The sequence below is a fragment of the Lepisma saccharinum genome, unplaced genomic scaffold (genome assembly GCF_977018435.1).
Source record: "Lepisma saccharinum unplaced genomic scaffold, izLepSacc3.1 HAP1_SCAFFOLD_552, whole genome shotgun sequence".
In the NCBI taxonomy this organism is placed as follows: Eukaryota; Metazoa; Arthropoda; class Insecta; order Zygentoma; family Lepismatidae; genus Lepisma; species Lepisma saccharinum.
In genome coordinates, this window is record NW_028143230.1 from 119,686 (window position 1) to 139,667 (window position 19,982).

Here is a 19,982-nt window from a genome sequence, read left to right on the forward strand (position 1 = left end):
TAAAAAACATAAGCTTCTCCTTTTCATTCACCTCTTTAGCTTCCAAAGCAGCTTTGGCACCAATTCCAATATCAATCTTTGTCAAAGGAATCGAGTTGTCAGAATTCCTGACATCAATTTGCATTAATTTAAAACTATTTTTTGCATTGTTCAAGATGTCACTTTTTATGAATCTCCCCATTACATCTCTAACAACACTTTCTAGGGAGTCATGAAGAAATGGGAACATAGGTTTGGGGGTTTGGAACATTGTCAAATATGTCATTCTGGCATATCTGTTGAGAAAACTATTTCACTACATGATATTAATGTAGATCTGCTGGTCCTACAAGTGATTCCATTTTACACATATGTGAGCTATTGAGGCATGTAAAAATTCACGAGTCATGCCATGACTATAACAATAGTTGAACATGATCAAAAACTTAAAATATGAACAAGTATTTGTGACCAGTGCATAATTCATATATGGCACTAGTAAGTAAATATTTAAAATTCTGTTCTAAATGCAGTAAATACACAATCAACAATATTGTACACAAAAGATGGCAGAAAATAAATATTTCCCTAAACAGGACACATTCTTTTTACTATTTTGTAAAATAAGAAGGAAGAAAAACTTAAAACTACTCCCTAATAAGGGAAATCAGATGAACAGGTTACCTTTATTATGCGTTTTCCACATCTTGAAATATATTTTACGTCATGTAAAAGATCGAAATCGGTTAATTAAATTTTAAAAAGCTCAAATTTTTTGAGGGTATACACTTGGTCACCAGCCCTGGAATCACATATAAAAACAAGAAACAAACAAATAGATATGAGTTCCTTGCTGAAAGAGAAATGCTACAACAGCCTGGATTATCCACAGACATGAGCATATTATAATCCCTCAGTTTTGCTTCATTGGGAATCATTAAACAATTACAAGATTTTCCCTGAGATTTGTATTTTTTTTCAAATTCCCTGAGATTTCCAGGTTTTCCAGGTGTGTGGGAACCCTGTTCTTAGGTGGTGATTAACAATGAAAACTGCATTAATTGACTAAGTGTGGTTTCACCTTGATGGGTACGTGAATGCCCAAAATTCTCAAATTTAGTCGATGGAAAACCATCAGCTGTATGAGATGCCTCTCCACTCACCGAAATTTGGTGTCTGGTGTTGAATGTCACGCAGTTGCATCTTCATAACATTATTTTATGACAAAGTGAACAGTCACCGATACATACATATGGTTCAAGTGTTTGTTGACACTATACAGGCAGACAGGTTACAGCATAAGTGGTATCAACAGGATAATGCTACAGTCAATGACGTCAACAACGTAATGGCGTTTCTGGTACCCTGTTTTCATGGACAAGTAATCTCTCAGAGGATGTGGCCAGCTCACTCTCCAGATTCATCACCGTCTGACTTATACTTGTAGGGTTACCTCAAGGATGCTGCATATATGAGACATCCATACACTATTCTGGGATTGCAAGCAAGTATTCAAAACTGTGTTGCAGCAAACGTTAAGAAGAGTCTTTAAAAACAGGATTCACTGTATGCACTTGTGTGAATCTCACAATGGCGACCACTACCAGCACCTATTGTAAATATTATATAATTGTATCCCCATAATGTTGCGACTCATTTTGATCACCCTGTATTACCACCACAAACTGTCTTTCCTGTCTTCTGTTACTTAGTCATGGACCAGACACTGAATAGGCAATACAAGATGGTATATTACTTTAATTTTGTTGGTCTAGAGTGGGTGATTTAATACACGGAGTGTCCCAAAATAGTTTACACTCTTTGAATGTTAGTAACAGAGAAACTATTAAAGATAACTTGACTGAACTTTTTGTATTTGAAGCAGCTGCAATATCTACAATGAGTGAGTGTGTGTGAGCATGTATAGGCATTCTTTTGTTTCTAGTTCCATCACAGCCCACCAGGCAGTAGGCATTTGTGTACCCAAAGTGGTAGAGGTGAGCAATTTTTCTTCTGAGCAATGTAAGAAGTGTCAAATAATCACTCATATCTCCCAATTTAACACTGTTAGATTTCTACCTTTGGGAAACTGAAGAACGATGTGTACCTCACAAGGCCATGGCCACTGGATAACATGAAATATGATATTGACATTACCTGTGCTTCCCTTTGTTACGTACACTCCACACTTACCGGGTTGCTTCTGGCAGGAAAAAAAAAACAACAACTAAATAGGCTCGTTAGTCCTGGGTTCCCATCCCGTTCCTCACCAGAGCACTCGGAAACAAAGAATCAATCACAGGCAAGAACTTATTGAATTAATGTTGCAGGGTGATTGATGAAACTTGCAGAATGGGATGTATACATTATTTACATCAAACAAGGCTCGGATTCTTTTATTAGTTCTCTAATTTACATAATTTCTCTAATTTGAACCCCATGGCGGAACCGCGGCATGGAAGCTAGCTAGCATCGGCGGAACCGCCTCAGAATGCTTTTTCTGAGGTGAGGCCGCTGAAGACCGAAAGATCACTCTCCCTTCCGCTATCCGTTTTACACACACTGTCCTGTCCTCTGTCAGAGAGGCCATATTTATACTTCCTCCCATGTCATATTGGGGAGGGCTGAAAGTTCAATTCTTATTGGCTCTTTTAAACTACACTGAAGCAAGGAAGAAAATCAAGCATACAGAATTATACACAAACACAAAAGAAAACAAATACTGTTTGTAACACCTTCCTGTGGAAACCATATCTGCTGTTTGTTGATTTGTCAATCTGTTCATTGCAGACAAAGTATTGCTGCCAATGAACACCTATAACTTTAAGGTATGTGACACCCAAAAAAGTTCATACTTGCTGTTTGTTATTAGTGTTCTCATTATCAATGTTCAGAAAGTGTAAACATTATTTTGGAATGTAATGCAGGGGTTTATCCAGGATTTTTCCCTTGGGGGGGTGCTGGAAAATTTTGGGGGGGTGTAAGTTTGGGGAAGTTAAGTGCATATTTTGGACCGTTTTAAAAATGTTCGCCCTAATTCAATTTCTTCAAGGATGTTTCTAGAGATTAACCCCCCCCCCCACCTCCCTTCCCTTCACGTAACATTTCAGAAGAAAAAAGATGTCAAATACAGGAAAAGATGGAAAATAGATTAATGTTAACATTTCAATTTAACGTTTCGAGTATTGCTTTCCTTCCGATAACGTTCAGTACTTGATTTAATCAATCGTTAGACAAAACACAAAATTTTAACATATTATTACCAGGAATCATTTCATGCAATTCTTAAGCTAGTTATAAAGAAATTAGGAACACTTGCGCAATATTTTAACTGTATTTGTATCGTTCTTGCCATAGGTGTAACTCGGAGTTCAACTTGGGGGTACCCAATTGAAATATCAGTAACAATGCATTGCATGGGTGTGCTCGCACTTGCCTGTCTGAAGTAGTAGTAATAAATACAGATATAATGACTTAAATAAATTATGACACTGCCAGCGAAGCGAGCAAGAAAATATTTAGAACTATTTCTTTGCAAACTGATTATGCATATTATTAGTTAAACATAGCGACAGTATCCCATGATGTTTACTCTTTACAATCTTGCTTTGCTCGTTCGTTGAAGACTTCAATATGAAGTTCCTTGACCGATTTCATTCAAAAGCAATATCAGGTATCTATCAAACGTGCATCCCAACTTCCCACTATATTTTAACGTCTTCGAGTTTCATTACTTTATTTCAGTTTGTGAATCATCGTTTAAACAGAGATTTGAAAACACCAGCAGAATTTGGAACTCACTCGCTACATAGAACTATTAAAATTATACATGCATATTTTCTGTTAGAACAGTAGGGGGCAGGGGGCATGTGGTGAGGTAAAGAGGACGCCGAACGAGCAAAGCAAGATTGTAAAGAGTAAACATCAGGGGATACTGTCGCTATGTTTAATTAATAATATGCATTATACCCTTAAAAAACTTTGGAAAATACGCTTGGCGCTTTTGAGAGTTTATCTTTCAAATACTAAATGAGAGACTCTAGGGAATTAGGAGTCACGTGCCTCTTTGCCTTAAAAGAAAACGAAATAGCATGTGCAAATAAACGCATGGCATGTTAACTGTAAAAGGAAGAAAATGAATTTTCACTTCAAAATTGAGGCAATGCTTAATTTTATTTTCAATTATTTAAAAATTGAATAGCATTTATTTCACTATCCAACACAAAGAGCACAATGAACCAAACAAATTTTCTCTCTCCACGTTTTCCAGCAGGCAGTGGCAACTGGCAAGTGCCGTCGTGCCCTCACTGGTGTGCCTATGGTCAGATATAAATTTGGGACTTAATGGAAATTAAATTTCTTTTATGTTTAATTCCTTACACTCAGGCCCGTAGCCAGGAATTCTTTGTGTGGGGGGGGGGGGGAGGCAAAGTCAATTCTAGAGGGGGCAAATTTTTAATATACTGTGTCGGTCGCATTGACAGATATAGCAGAGCAGGGTACACATAGGCACTTGACACCTCCCCAAAAGAGATAAGTAACAGAAAAGGGATGATATCTTGAAACTGCAACGGACAAAAAAAACTTCGAGCAACATCAAATGGCATTTTTTCGATAATGACCTTTCCAGATTGCCAAAGAATATAAAGTTTAACATAAATAGGCTAATAGGGACTATATCTACTTGATATTTACAGGTTGATAATGTTAATAGACGATTAATGGGCCTCTCTGAAGAACTGATTAAGGGAGCCCTTTATAAATCATGCTTCATAATGATTCCCTCTAGTTTCCAGTATGCAAGATTTTTCCACACAAAGGAATCAATGGAATCTAACGAGAATCCAACAACACCATTGTGTTCTGTTATGCAAGAAAAATCGAATTAACTAAATAATAATGGTTACATATTATCTACACTTTGATGAACTATGTAAAAATTTGTAATACATTTTTTTTTGTACTTGCTAAAATATGGGTGTCCAACACTGACTCTATTTCCTTCAAAGGGGAGACTCTTGCATCACTGCAGACAATGTTTGGTTACTGATTACGTTAACCATTTTGCAAAATATTGTGTGAATTGTATTATATTATAGTTGAAATACATGTTTTGACACCTGACAAACAAATAGGAATCCCTTGATTGATCAATGACTTCTTGGATTACAGTGTCATCATTAATATTTCATATTAAGTTTCATAGAAAGAAATTGTTTTAATAGGGCGCTAATAATTTTACGGGGCACCATGGCATTCTCTTTAACATTTTCTTTTTTCATATAGATCGTTTGGTTCCCAGGGCTGACTCCCACCGCCCCATAGCTATGGCTCTGAACTTGGACTATAAGAATAGAAGGCATTGCGAGCGAAGCGAGCAAGAACATTTTACGAAATGTACTTTTATTTGTATAAAATTTGAAATCGAGAGGGGGGGTAATTGCCCCTTGCAAGTGCCCTTGGCCTTCTCGAAGAAAAATGCAAGAATCTCCTAAAAACTAATTCCATCATGAGTATCCAATTGTCCTGCTATTCTTAGATTCTCCTAGCCTTGTTTTTTTTTTACTTCAATGTTTGCTTCCCCTAGAATGGACTTCCTTCCAAGGTCAGGAGGGTGGGGGGACAATGCCCCCTGCCGCCCTGTGGTTGCGGCACTGTTTATGAGTGTCTCTTCATCAATTTCACATCATCATTTATTGTTGCGATTAGCTAGAAGTGGCAGAAAAGCAACGATAAGTAACAAAAATCAAATATCCACTCCCTCTCTACCACATGAATCACTATTACCAAAAAGGAAATGTTTCCCTCCCAATCCTGATAACGACATTATACTGAATCCCCCACACGTTTATAAATCACAAAATCAATAAGTGTCTTTGTTATGTTGCTAGAGTAATTGTAAAGATTAGTGAGAATTCTAGGCGTTCTGTATTTTTCACAAGGGTGGCAAAGCAGGCTCTCAGGGGGGCAGTTGTCCCCTGCCCCCTCTAGCTACGGGCCTGCTTACACTTCCTTTGCTTCCTCTGAAAAGTTGAATAAACTTAAACATGTCATTATGTCAGGGAACTGACTAGATACAAAGAGAAAGACAATCTTTACTAAAGCTATATCTTTGCAAACTGACAATAACTTTAATTTAATAGGGTACCAGTAATTTCACAGGGCACCAGAATGTTAACGTTTTTCTATTTTTATCTGTTTTGCTTGTTCGGCACCCCATTTGTACTTAGCGCCCAGGCAAGCACCACACGTGGACCCTCCCCTTTTTACAACTCTCTTTCTAATAGTATATAATTTCTTTTACAAAGGTAAGAACTCTTGGAGCCACAAAAATGGTCATCAACTATAGACGTGAATGAATCACTTAGGTTCTTTTGTACTTGCCATTTTATATCGAATACCCTGTCAGAAAAAATTATATTGGTACTTTATGAATATCGGTTGGAAGAAATTATACCTACATATAGTGTCATGATTTTCTACTCACCACTTTCGGTTTCTTTCTGTCTGGTTTTTCATTTTCTCTATCTTCTTCGACAGTTTTGCAGTCAAGTTTCAGACATTGTTATACACTAAACAGAACGACAAGACACGAACGGAGATGCTACACTGAGACTGACCTAAGGCCAAAGGCATTTGACTGTTCTTTTCTCTAACACTCCAAAATCATTCTTCTCGCCAAGTTACAGAAAATAGTGTTGCTAGCCATAGTAACAGAATTCACTACAAGGAGTCAAACCTGTATCTTTTAATTTCTTCCCTTACTTTTATCGTACATTTTTCACATGAAAGAATCGAAAGGAAAATGTAACAAAATGTAAATTTCATTGACTCAGGGGTTGAATAATTGAATTTACGAATCTGTAACGTATTTAAGAAATATACGTATAAGGTATTCAAACGCTGAACTGTCAACACTGTGCGCGGAATGTGCTCCCTGTAAGGAGGGTGAGAGGTGAGACATTTTCCAGATGGCAGTGTCCCTTCCCCAGAGCTGACTGAAGCCTTGTCAAGGGAGCTAGTGTTTCCAGGAAATGACCATGCTGCACATTCCACCCTCCTTCCTTGACACTTTGGTTTCAGTTGACCGAAAGGTCCATTGGACTACGCTTGTCATTCTAATGTTGATATAAACATCCATATTTACACCCCCCTACAGGGGGGTGTTCCACTTTTCTGCTTGGGGGGTGTTCACCAAAATTTGGGAGGGTGTTGGGGGGGGTGTTAGGGGGGTGTGGATAAATCACTGATGTAATGACAACTCACCTCACTACAACACTCAGCATCCTTTAAATCAGGGATATCAGTCATACTTTGGCAACCGAGATCATCTGACTAGAAAAAAAAACAAAAGCAGAACACTATTATTATTATTTACATCATAGAACACAATAAATGTACATTTTCCAGTTTGAAAAGCTAGAAATTGTGGAACGCCCCATATAATTATTACCAGAGCTAGGAAGTTGATGAAAAGTCATCAATGAATCTGGGCCTTGAAGACAATGCTAAAACTGATAGTAGTCAGTTTACCTTCAGTTAGACGCAGAAAACATAGTTTTTTTTTATTTAGTAGTTTTACAGTATTTTTTGTCGTTTTGTTGCATTTCCTATCATTTTTGAGGTTCCTTTTTGCTCCTTCACTGTTGTTTCATGCATTTGTTAGCATAAATTACATAATTCAATTTCCTAACAAGTATTCAATCAAAAATATGATCAATGCAAAATCATAACACAACTATACAGGGTGTATCATCAGTAATACCGCACACTGACACAGTTGAAAGCACACGATAATAGAAGCAAGAAAGTCTCAGTAAACATGGGTCCACAAACGAGCTGTTTTCCAGATAATTGTGTGGTTACAAGCCACCACTGACTTCATTGTTTGTAAACGTCATCCTAGTTGGTAAAATGCTAATAATACAGTAAGAAAAGTCATTGGAGATCTCAATTGAACATTCTACTTACTTTAACAAATGTTAGTATCTTACATGTTACAATTACTGTACACTCGTACCAGTTAAAGGAGGTGTTCAAAGTGTCGTCCTTGCATCTGGATGCAATACTGTACGCGATTCCACATTGAGTTTCGAATTCTTTTCAACACCCTTGGTTCGTTTTGGAATGTACAATTCCCTGTACTGATTGTATCCATCCTGTTTGATTACGATGCCACCTCTCGGAAATGTTCTGTTTTGTAAACAAAGAGCAAACCTTGGAGTAAAGCACTCTGTGTTTACAAAATGCAATCAGTGACGGCTTCTAACCACACATTCGCACACATTACTAGCATTTTAACAACTAGGAAGATGTTTACAAAGAATGAAATCAGTGGCGGCTTGTAACCACACATTCGTAATTATCTCGAAAACGGCTCGTTTGTAGACCCATGTTTACCGAGACTGTTTTGGTTCTATTATCGTGTACTTTCAACTGTGTCAGTTTGCGCTATTACTTATGATACATCCTGTATTTTCGGATGTGGACAGAAAACTGTCATCGTGCAAGTCCCACTCTGAAAGGAGGTGAATTACTTGGAAAAATTTACTGTGCATCTTATGTGAAAAAAAAATAGCACTAAATTGCATTTATCTCTTTAAACCACGAAACAACGAGTTTTATAGAATTATTCAGCTATTCTCTTGTAATTTATGAATAGAGCCCGGAAGTTCAGGCATTTATTTTCGTTAAAATAGGCAGGCAAAAAAGGTATTTGTAATGTGGAAAATAGGCACTAAAAATTAAAAAAAGGCACATTTGGAAGTCGCTTACTTTTATCTATAATTTCTGGCAACATGTTAAAATCTACATTGGGAAGAGCAATTCAATTTTCTCCGTCTTGATTGCACATAACTACAAGGTGCTTTTAAAGTTCTCAACATTCATTGATAGTAGTCTGCCAGAGAGAATGTTTTTCATAATAGAAAATTATATTTCTACTTCGACAGAAGTTATTGGAGCATACATAAAACAAGCTAATGTAGCTGGACTCATTTTGGTAGCAGCATTTTCACCTTTTAGAATATCACAAATTGTTTTCAATTGTTTCAAGTTCTCATTTGCACTCACTACCCGTTTGCACTTTTCCGCAACAGCTGACCTCTTTTCCCCTGGCACTTCCATCATCTGCTGCATAGATTCCTCGAAGATTTTCATGGATGCTATAATTGTAATTGTCTCTGGCAATGCACCATAATGTGCAAAAATAAACTTGAATAGCACAGGATTTTTTTTCACTTCACGAATTGAAGCCGCTTCATTTTCTGGAAGAGCATCTATCACCTCACTGATTTTTTCAAGGTCGTTAGCATAATATATAGCTGCTGATATCCAGGTTCCCCATCTGGTCAAGACTGGTTGCGGAGGTACTAAGCTCAGATGCAACTTCCTTAAATTTTCGGGTTCGAGAGGGAGATTTCAGAAATATCTTCTTTGTGTTCGAAATCAACCTGTACACTTCAGCAGTCAATCATGCACAAGGAAATGTTAACCGAAAGGCAATATCCTAACTGAGCATGAAATACATTTTTCTCAAACTTTTCTCCTTCAGCAATGTTGAAACATGCATGAGTTCAATAAGGCGAAAATTATTCACATAATAAACGGAAGAAAAATAAATGCCAACAACGTTTTTTGGGAGAAAAATAATTTATATACACAATTTTTTTAAAAAAATGGTCAAATTTCATTGAAAAAGGCAAAAAAAGGCATTATAGTTAAAAATAGGCAGTGGGGTCCCAAATAGGCAAAATGAAAAAGCTTCTAAAACATTCGAAACAACATAAGAAACGTATATCCGGAAAAATATTATCAATATATGCAGTAGATAAAAAGAGGCATTATTTATTTATGAATAATAATAATTTTTTAAAATAATTTTAAGTTCATTCCATAGGACATTTTTATATATTTTTTTTAAGTCATCAACTTCAGAGCCCAAATTATTACCCTGATTGATCACACCTTTGTGATGCACAGAGATGTATACACACCAAATTGTGGACATAAGTACATAGAACACTGTACTTCACTGTGTAAGGCTATATTTACTTCAGTACGGACACTTCTGTTGATATGCAAAATGTCCAAACAGTTCTCTTGCCTCATGTCACACATTATGCAACACTTGGGGAAATGACATCTGGAATTGTTTACGTAACATGTCCATATTCAGCATAGGTGTGGCACAGAACTTTCTTGGCATGTACGCAAAGGAAAAAATCCAATGAAGATCATTCCATGTGAAATCAACCAACGAGGAAAAACTTTTCAACCTCACATATTTTTATTCATTTGAACTTCGGCACAGTAAAAGGTCATCTTAGGTAGGAACCTATGCAAAGTTACAGATACATATCTTTTGTATGTTCGAAATTACAGGGGTGTAATTTCAACCAATTTTTTTACCATCTTGTTAATTTCAAATTGCAATATTTTGGCAATCGAGGAACCTATAGATGTGATTCAGACACTGTTGGAAAGGTATTGAAGAGCTCTTCCACACAAGATATTGCATGCCTATGTTAGGGACGAGAGGGGCATACTCATCAAGTATTTCAAATTAATAAAAAAATATAAGGTTGAGGACCTTGTTGATTTGACATGGGATAATGTCACGTGATCATGGGAGTTCTGTGACAACTGTGCACTGTATCCACTTGGTAGCAGCAGTGCTCTGGGCAGGATAATTAGAAAAGTATTTGTGCCACTTTAAAAAATGTGTAATTGTGAAACTGCTTACTTGCAACAACCAGATGTCTGAAGAATTAATGAAAGTACTAATTTCACAAAGAGGGTAATGTAGTATTTGTACTTTTTGTTATTTTACATTCAATTTCTGCCACTTTTGCTTAATCACGACAATGAGGATGACCAGAGATTGATGAAGGAACACTAAAAAATTTAGGACACTGTCAAGTATGATGTATGCAAACTTTCAAAAATTATGTTGCCCTGAATTGTAATCTGCTTGATGCCACTATGGTATAATTAAGCATTTCTTTCTATGATGTTATTAGTACGCCACTTTGTCTTACTACAAAATTTACCATAGGACAGATTCATCTCATCATAAATATCTTGAAAAACTCAATATGCTGAACAAGGCAGAAATTTATTTAATTTTAAAACATAAATTAAACGTAATGTTTCAACCTTCTAGCAAGGTCTTCTTCAGACTCTGCATCAAGTACAAATGAAAGGGAGGAAGGGATTCTCTACGAAGTGAAGTGTAAAGAATGTCAGAGTGTGTACATATTAGAAACGAAAAAGAGGCTGAAAGACAGGTTGAAACAACATAGGGATGATGTATGACTTAAGAGAGACAGAGAAATGCGATATTTAAAACACGAGAGAAACAGGACATGACATAGAGTGGGATGAGGCTAAGCAGATAGGAAGGGAGAAGAGAGTACTAGTGAGGAAATGGAAGGAGGCCAAGGAAATAGAGAAGAAAGGGGAAGAAGACACAATGAACTGGAATGGGGGACTCAAGATAAACAGAGAATGAAGAAAGTGTTAGAAAGAGTGGAAAGGACAAGAGAGAAAGAGCAAGAAGATAGAAAGGAAATAAAGATGATACCCACTTTCCAGATAATAGGAAATATTTAACTAAATCGCCTGTCAGGTGAAAGTACAGTTGACAAGGGAAGGCCACCTGCTGGAATGTTCCAGAAAAACAACTTTCTAATAATCTTGTGTCTGGAGGAGAGTGATTTTTGTGTATATATATATATCTTCCTGTTTTGTACCTTGTTTCATTTGTACTTGATACAGAGTCTGAAGAAGACCTTGCTAGAAGGTTGAAACGTTAAGTTAGTTTGTTTTAAAATAATTTTTTCTGCCTTGGTCAGCATATTGAGTTTTTCATATCATGAAAACAAGGCTTAATGGTGTTATAAATATCTTCATGACTAACCAAAACATTATTAAAACAAAATAAAGATCTATAGGGTCTTATCGTCCTCTTAAAAAATTAAAACCTTTTCACTTTAAAGTAAAATTATATATTAATAAATAGGTAGATTACTGTTATAATAGTTATTATTATAATGGATTCATTATATAATTTTATTCCTTTTATAGTAAATGATATTAGATTTATTTATTGGAGTTATTTCTTTTATTATTTTGGTTGTATGTGTTTTGGTTAGAGTTGCTTTGGATCCACATTCTTCATAGCAACAGGATTTCATGGATTATAGTCGTTTAAGCATCATTGGAAACTTTAATGAAATCCTCTACAATTTAGTATATTGCTATCATTTTCATTTAAAACTTGAGATATTCAAAATTATTTAATTACTATTCCTTGATTATTTCCTTCGAATCTATTTTATCCACTCATCATCCATCTTCATCCTCATGATTAATCAAAGTGTTAGAGAAGAAACATAAAATAAATGAAATTGAAAGAACAAAAATCAATCAGCACTGATAAGAGATTAAAGACACTTTAATACATAATTGCTATTATTTTTACAAAGAAATAAGGTTTAACCAAGAGCATAAATTATAATAGTTCCTGAAAATCAAATTGCATTGAATGAGAACGAAAAATAACACCAACTACCACAGTACATTGTGCGAGAACCAGGGGAACATAACTCCAAAAATGCAAATTTTGATTTGGTGTAAATAATCTCCTCTGATTGATTTGCTTTATTTTACTTTGCTTTTTGGCTAATTTGTGTAGATGACGATGAGTGAAGATATGATGAAATTGATGAATGAACACTCACAAACATCCATACCCAGGTTGGGATTTGAACCCAGGACGTAGCGCAATGTGCTAACTACTCCACCACCGAGGGGGGGGGGAGGGGGGCAAATAATCTCTGAAGAGCTCTTTCTGGAGTCAGATTGACATATCTCCAATTCCAAACCTTAGCAGTAACGTAGTGTCACATATCTCCAATTAACTGACTCTCTTTGAGAGCCAGACATATACCTAAGAATACATTATTTAATCTCCTGTAAATCTGATAAATTAAAGTTACGTCCTTCTGGTTCTCACATGACGAGTATATTTGCCAAACCATGTGCCGTGGTAAAGTTTACAGTAAAAGTAATAAAACTTTGCATTTTCCAAATAAATTATTCCAATCTGGTTCAGGTAAAATAATACAAAAAAGGAGGTTAATTTTCACAAGTTGAAAATAAATAAAGATGGATTCATGACGAGTTTTATCCAATACTGATCAGGATTCCCACTCACTTTGCAAAACCAAATTCCCAAACTTTCCCAAACCAGTCTATAATGATTTAACATACAAATAAACAACTTTTGTGTCTTCAACTTTACATGTTAATCAAACAAATCTACAATTATTCAATGTTATCGAAAATATATACCTCAAAATAAAGTACATGCAAAACATTCCTGAAAAAAATAATCCAGTTGGGAGGAAAATGTGAAACATATTTTCAATTTCCAATCCTAGCAAAAGAAAAGAAGGAACATTTCACTTCCCTCACTTTTCCAGGCTTTACCATTTTGAAGAGATAGGGGCCATTAATAGCCTTTTATGCAAGCGCTTTATGTATGACTGCAAAAGCAGCCATTTTTTAAATGTTCATTTTGTGCACCAAGCATTGCCACTCGCAAGAAAAAATAGTAATGGGAATAGTCAAATGGTAACGATGTTACCATCCCATCTTTTTTCGCATAGAGTAGAAGACTGAAAAAATATGGTAAAGAAGATGGGCTGCTCGCCCCATCCAAGAGTTATTTAAACTAATCATGCACTGAGAATGCAAATGTTCATATTTCCAAATTATAAATAAAAAAAAAATCATCTTTTTCTGTGGCCTATTTAGAATGCTTGTTTGTTTGAGTGTTTAAGTCCACTTTATGCACAGAATAAGGACTAAACCTACTGTTTAAGGTGTCATTTCACCTGACTTCTTTAATGTGAAAGATTTACAACACTGAAATCATGACAAAAAAAAAGTGAGGTTCCAAGTGCATATAGCAGCGTGCCATGAAGGCACATTTAGGGGATGTGGGCCATTTTAGAGGTGATGTGATCAGCACCATACTCCAGTTCCCTTTACCCTGCTCCCCAGGTGCCCGTTCATTTTAGGCTGGATGAGCCCCAGAGCCACTTTATGCAGGGACAAGGCCGGAAAAATTCTGATCTTAGATAACCCACCCCAGGAATCGAACCTAGGTCTCCCGAGTGACAGTCACATGCCCTACCAACTAGACCACAGCTTTGAATCTATATATTATAGTTTGTTTTTCCTTTCTGGCCAGCAGACATGAAGGAACTTTACTAATAGAAACGGAAAAGTACATCGTGGTATCATCTGATGTGTTCCAAAATTACTTTCCTCTTAATTACCTTCCTTATGAACAGTTTGGTATCTAGGCCTACCTAACTCATCCATCTTCACCTGACACATTAGTTTCACACAAGTAAAGACTTTAAGTGACCAAAAAGCATAGTTGGTAACAGTGATGTCTAAATTAGCTGATGACAAGAAATGCTGCATTTGCATAAATGAATACGTAAGCTGTCCTGTACTTATAAAATATATTGCGACTTTTAACTCTGGCATTTTCGACATGTTTTTCAGAATGTCACAGAAAGTGAAAAAGATAGAAATGGATAAAATGAGCCATTGGTTACAAAACATGACCATTTTTGCAGTCATGCTATATGCAAGGGCGCCGACTTGTCAAAATTATTGGGGGGGGGGCCTCTGATCACTGAAATAAATTAATGAATGATTCACTCTCTCCCTTTTTTAATTTTTGGCCTCAGTGTTTGGAATCTCATAAAAGCTAGAGGTGTGCGGGATCCCGAAAAGTCGGGATCGGGAAAAAAAATTTTGGGATCCCGAGCAGATGGGAAATACCGAATGCTCACTTTAAAATATTGTTATTTCTCGATGTTTTCTGCATTGTCAATATCTGGAACTTATCGTAAATCTTTAGTTTTTAATCCAGAAATCACTTAAAGTGAAAATGACGTGTAGAATTTGAGATTTTCAGAGCTTCGGGAAATTTCGAACATTTCCCATCCCGAAAATTTACCAACTTGTGGGGAAATTGAAAATTTTTTCCCGTGCCGATCCCATTCTGCACACCCCTAATAAAAGCCCATGAATTCCTCAAAAATATCAAATTTTTTATTCACAGTTTGAATGCAGAATATTAATTGTCCACAGATGGATATGTCACAAGTTTTGTCAACCATAATAGCAAAATATTCTCGACTTTTAATATCTGCTACCACGGAGCACAAAACAGATCTCCCAAATATATCAACGATCTCGTTCTGAATGTCATGTGAGAGCCATTTGTAGCCTGAACGTTCCATTCACATTGTCTTTTGAAACTCTTTCTAGGAAAAATTTTAACAATACTCATAATCACATACTTAGTATATAGTAATAAGTCATGTGTTTTGCTGTCTCTGGTCGTAGCCTCCCCTAAGTTGATGGTTTAGCGGTCTCAGCCCCCCAAAGTTGATGGTCTAGAAAATTTCAAATGTGTATTTAAAGTTAAGTTCATGTGGCACAATTCAGAGTAAACTTTACAAGAGAAGCAAAATAATACATTAGATCCTCTTAAGCAAAATTATTTGGGGGCTCTGCCCCACATCAGCCCCATGGAGTCTGCACCTATGGCTGTATGCTGCACAAAATGCTTGCATAAATGTCTTAGTTGATCAATTCAATACCTTCCATTCTAATGAGACAGTTCCTGAACTTTTGTGTCAAATGATGTATTTCTCAATGCCTATAGTTAAAACCAGAGAGATGAGTTTCCTAAGATGTCAACTGACTTGCTTTGTTGTTAACTTTATGCAAGTGTAACCTACCAGGTTTTTTTTTATTTTTGTGTATTATGAAAATGCAGAATTGAATTGTGTAGAATAATGAAGCACTTTTATTAATATATGCAAAATTATGACATGCACAATTGTTAAAAATACAATTACAGTAAAACCTCATTAATCCAGGCAGGCAAAAGGCAAGCACGCAAAAAAAACAACAAAAAAACAAACAAAAAAAAACCCAAAAAAACATGTGACCAGAAGTCAACAACAGAACTTCCCAAAGAAAAGGCAGTCAACCACTGATGAAATTCTGTTTCCCAGAGACTTTGTACTGTACTGTATAGTGTATTTAGGCCTATGTCCTTTAAATACACCATAACAAACGTGTTTTGTTACTATAAATGGAGTTTTAATGCAATTTCTACTGTTCTTTTAGGTTATTTCAGTTAATCAGGACTTTCGTTAAACCGGTCAACTTATCCCCCCCCCCCTTAGTCCAGATTAACGAGGTTTTACTGTACATCAAAATATCAGCAGAAAAGGCAAAACTTCTAAAATGCATAAGTAACTACTGGAAAAGTGCAGAAACAGGCCATGCAAAGTTGCAGACAGATGGAATCTGTAAGAAGAAATCATTAAACTACATGGGAAAAACCTAACAACTGTTCATGTCAAGACATACATATTGGGGCCATGCCAGAATAACTGAAGGATTCTTTGCTTCACACAAAAAACATTGTAGGAGCAAGGTCTGATTCACGAAGGTATCTAGCCAATAATAGAGCAAATCTTAATATCTAATGAGTAGAGGCACATATTTTTGGTAAATAAAAAAGCAAAATTTCGGTACAAAAACTGAGTCAATTTCGGGTTCAAAAGCGGTAAATAAAATAAAATATCGGTGTTATAGCAGTGAAAAATTGGATGAAAAGTGCTATATAAAAAGATATTTTGGTTTTAAAATTGTGAATATAATCCTAAATTTGATTTAAAAACTACTTATTCCACAGAATTAACATTTCACTTCTAATAGCACATTTATGTAGTTATCAGAGTATTAAGTTTATTTCTGTGTAAAGGAGTCCATTTTTGCTTCTCCAATATTAACAGCAGCATTAATCAATTTTCCGGGAATTGCATAACTCTCAGGATAATTCAGACCTCAGAAGGTGTCGCGTCGGTGAATAAACCCTAAATTTTGTGTTTAAGAGTTAATTTCGCTTTTTGCAGTTCATTTCGCATTATTTCGTGACAAAACATGGTCACAAAATGCATCTCACACCTTTCAAAAACATGAAAAATTAACACTACAATGTGTTTTTTCAAATTTCGTTTTTTTGTCAAAAACGAAATATGCATGCCCCTACTAATGAGCAGACTCATGAGACAGCAATTATCCCCCTTTTGCCCACATCAGGTTTTTATGGGTGTATCAATGCCTTATGTTCTGGACATACCAACAATGTCATGTTTTATGTGCAAGTGTGTTGTAGTAGTTACTGGGTAAAGGCCAAATAACATGGAACTGGATATCCAGTTAGTTGGAGCTGAACTGGCTACCTGCCCGGATGTGATGGCTGCCTGGCTGACTGCTTGGGAGGAATAGGACATGTTCTAATTGCTACTGACTCTCCTCGACTGGATTCTGTGGAACAGCCAATCAGAGCAAAATTTGGGCATGTGAAGATAACTGTGAGTTTGCAAAGGGGAGTTTTTTTTTCTGTGGTTTCCGAATATTGGCTGTATTTGTTAGTTTGTTCTCGATAAAAAAAAAGCAACGAGATGACGTGCAGTGCATTCGTGTTCAGTTCATTAATATTTAGGTATTTATTCAAAGCGATGTGATGTGTACGTGACAAATAAAATTAGCTGAAAATGAAAATCCTTATTATTACAAGTGTATTAAATTAAATGTTTGATTTTTTAAAAAATTGTGAATGAATCCTGCGAATCTCATATATGAATATTGAATATGCATACCCAAGTTAATTACTATATTTTTTCGAGCAAATCTCTAGTCCATATTTTTCTTTCTTAATTTTTAATAAAAGCACAAGGCAGTAATTCTCCTACAACATTCTTCAAATTGCTCGTCCATCTTCACAGTGCAGATTGTCTGCTCTGCATAATGTCTTGTGGTCATACGACCACCCGCGAGATGGGTGATGCAGACAGATCTAGACAGTGAATAAGAATAAATTGGCATAACTTTAAAGTTAACGGTAATAGCAGTGCTCTCCCCCCTTTGACAACTAAAATTTGCCAGCTATCCTAAATCTAGCTCCTTGAAAGTCAACTTTAGCTCCATTTAAGGTGAAACAGCTCTTTTATGCATATCAGGTTTGGCAGCACTGCCAGGATGGCCGTAGGAGGCAAGGAGAAAGCATTACACTTAAGGGAACATTATTTTATTTGTTCTCTCTGGAATGTCCAATGTTGTAGAAAAATACATGTGACGGAAAAAGAACACGAACAATTTCTTGGTTGTCTAAAAAATCGAAAATCCCATTTGATTAGCTGTAACTTGGAAGTTGAATCCCCATAAGGAATACATGGGATTGCGTAAATACTTATTCATCAAATTTTTCACGTATCTAGATTGATAATAAACTTAAAAAACAATTTCAACTTGCAACATGGAGATTTATTTTAGTAGCGGTGTCCATTCTGACAATACTGAAATAAATTAACACTCTCAACTAGCCCTGATGATGACTGAGATCGAGTTGAAAGCTTGGGACTTATTTCTAAAGTGTTTTGTTGTCGACTAAAACATTTCAAACCCTCAAATTGTATTTCTTTAAATTTAAACCATTATCACATGTCCTGCACCATGGCCGTGCAGTATAAGCTTTGGGCTTTAGACTCTGGCTACGGGATGCATGCAGGTTCTAATCTCTTGGGGGAAGCGTAACAACTTTTACCCTGAGATTTCGGCCTGTGTATGGGTCCAGTGGCCACCCACCATCATGAGGAAATTGGAGAGATACGAATGAGTAGCGTAACCCAGTCATGGAAACCTACAATAATGACAGGGGGTTCATTGTGCTGACCACACGTGACCCCATAACAGGTTGGATGATCTCCCACCTTGGGCAAGTGAGTGAATAGGATCAGGTGTGGGTGAGGCTGGCAGTCAGTAGGTAGACCCTAGCCCTCATAGGTTGTTGTACCACAGGTTATTTCATTATCATTACTTACCTGAAAATCTAGGGTACGTGAGAGGTACAAGGAAACTGTATCTAGAGATATGAAACGAAGAGAACAAAGATGGCAGGGATGTTGGAGCATAACTGCAAAACATGAGATACGGGGCACAAAAACTTACCATAACTTACACAACAAGACTTATTAAAAAGAGCAGGAAATATAAAACAAATTATAAAATGTTAAGGTTTAATTTCTTTTACTTATGCATTTTTTAATAAATTTTATACTTTTACTGTTCATTTTCTATTTTAATTTTTGTTTCATTTTCTGTTTTGTTTGAAACACATGATATGTCACAGGTTACCTAATATGAGTGTATATTTCTATACTTTTCACCATCAAATTCTAAAAAAAAAATCTCATGAAACAAGTGTGTTTTTATTTCTGAAATCAATGTATTGTAATAACTAGAGGCATGCATATTTCGTTTTTGAAGAAAACACAAAATGTGAAATGTTAATTTTTCGTGTTGCTACAATTTTGTCACGAAATAATGCGAAATGAACTGCAAAATGTGAAATAGACTCTTAAACATGAAATTTAGAGTTTATTTACCGATGCAACACTTTCTGAAGTCAGAATTATCCTGCAAGTTATGCAATTCACGGAAAATTGATTAATTCTGCTGTAAATATTTGAGAAGAAAAAATGGACTCCTGTATACAGGAATAAACTTAACACTCTAGTAACTACATAAATGTGTTATTATTTTGTTTATTAAGTGCAATATTTAAATCAAATTTAAATTTAAATCACCTTCGAGAAACACGAAAAATTAACATTACAATGTGTTGTTTAACATTTCATGTTTTTGTCAAAAACAAAATATGCATGCCTCTATGTATTACAGATGATGAGTGTTTTAACAATTTTTTTCAGCTTTTTCAGAAACGTGGGCCTCTTACACTGTCTCTGTTTTTGGACTAGCCTGGCCTTTTAATGAGTTGTGTATGTCCTCTACAAGCGCCTATAAAACTTTGCACTTTTAATATTTCCCAAGGG

The 19,982-nt window shown here is 35.9% G+C and overlaps 1 protein-coding gene across 1 annotated transcript in view; it reads right to left on the reverse strand.

The window, feature by feature from the left end:
• LOC145983019 (uncharacterized) overlaps positions 1-19,982 on the reverse strand; it is an 85,881-nt gene that overhangs the window by 27,575 nt on the left and 38,324 nt on the right. Inside the window, exon 7 of the mRNA XM_083116299.1 lies at positions 7,246-7,314. Coding sequence (XP_082972425.1) covers positions 7,246-7,314 — 69 coding nt within the window. The remainder of the gene's footprint in view (positions 1-7,245; positions 7,315-19,982) is intronic.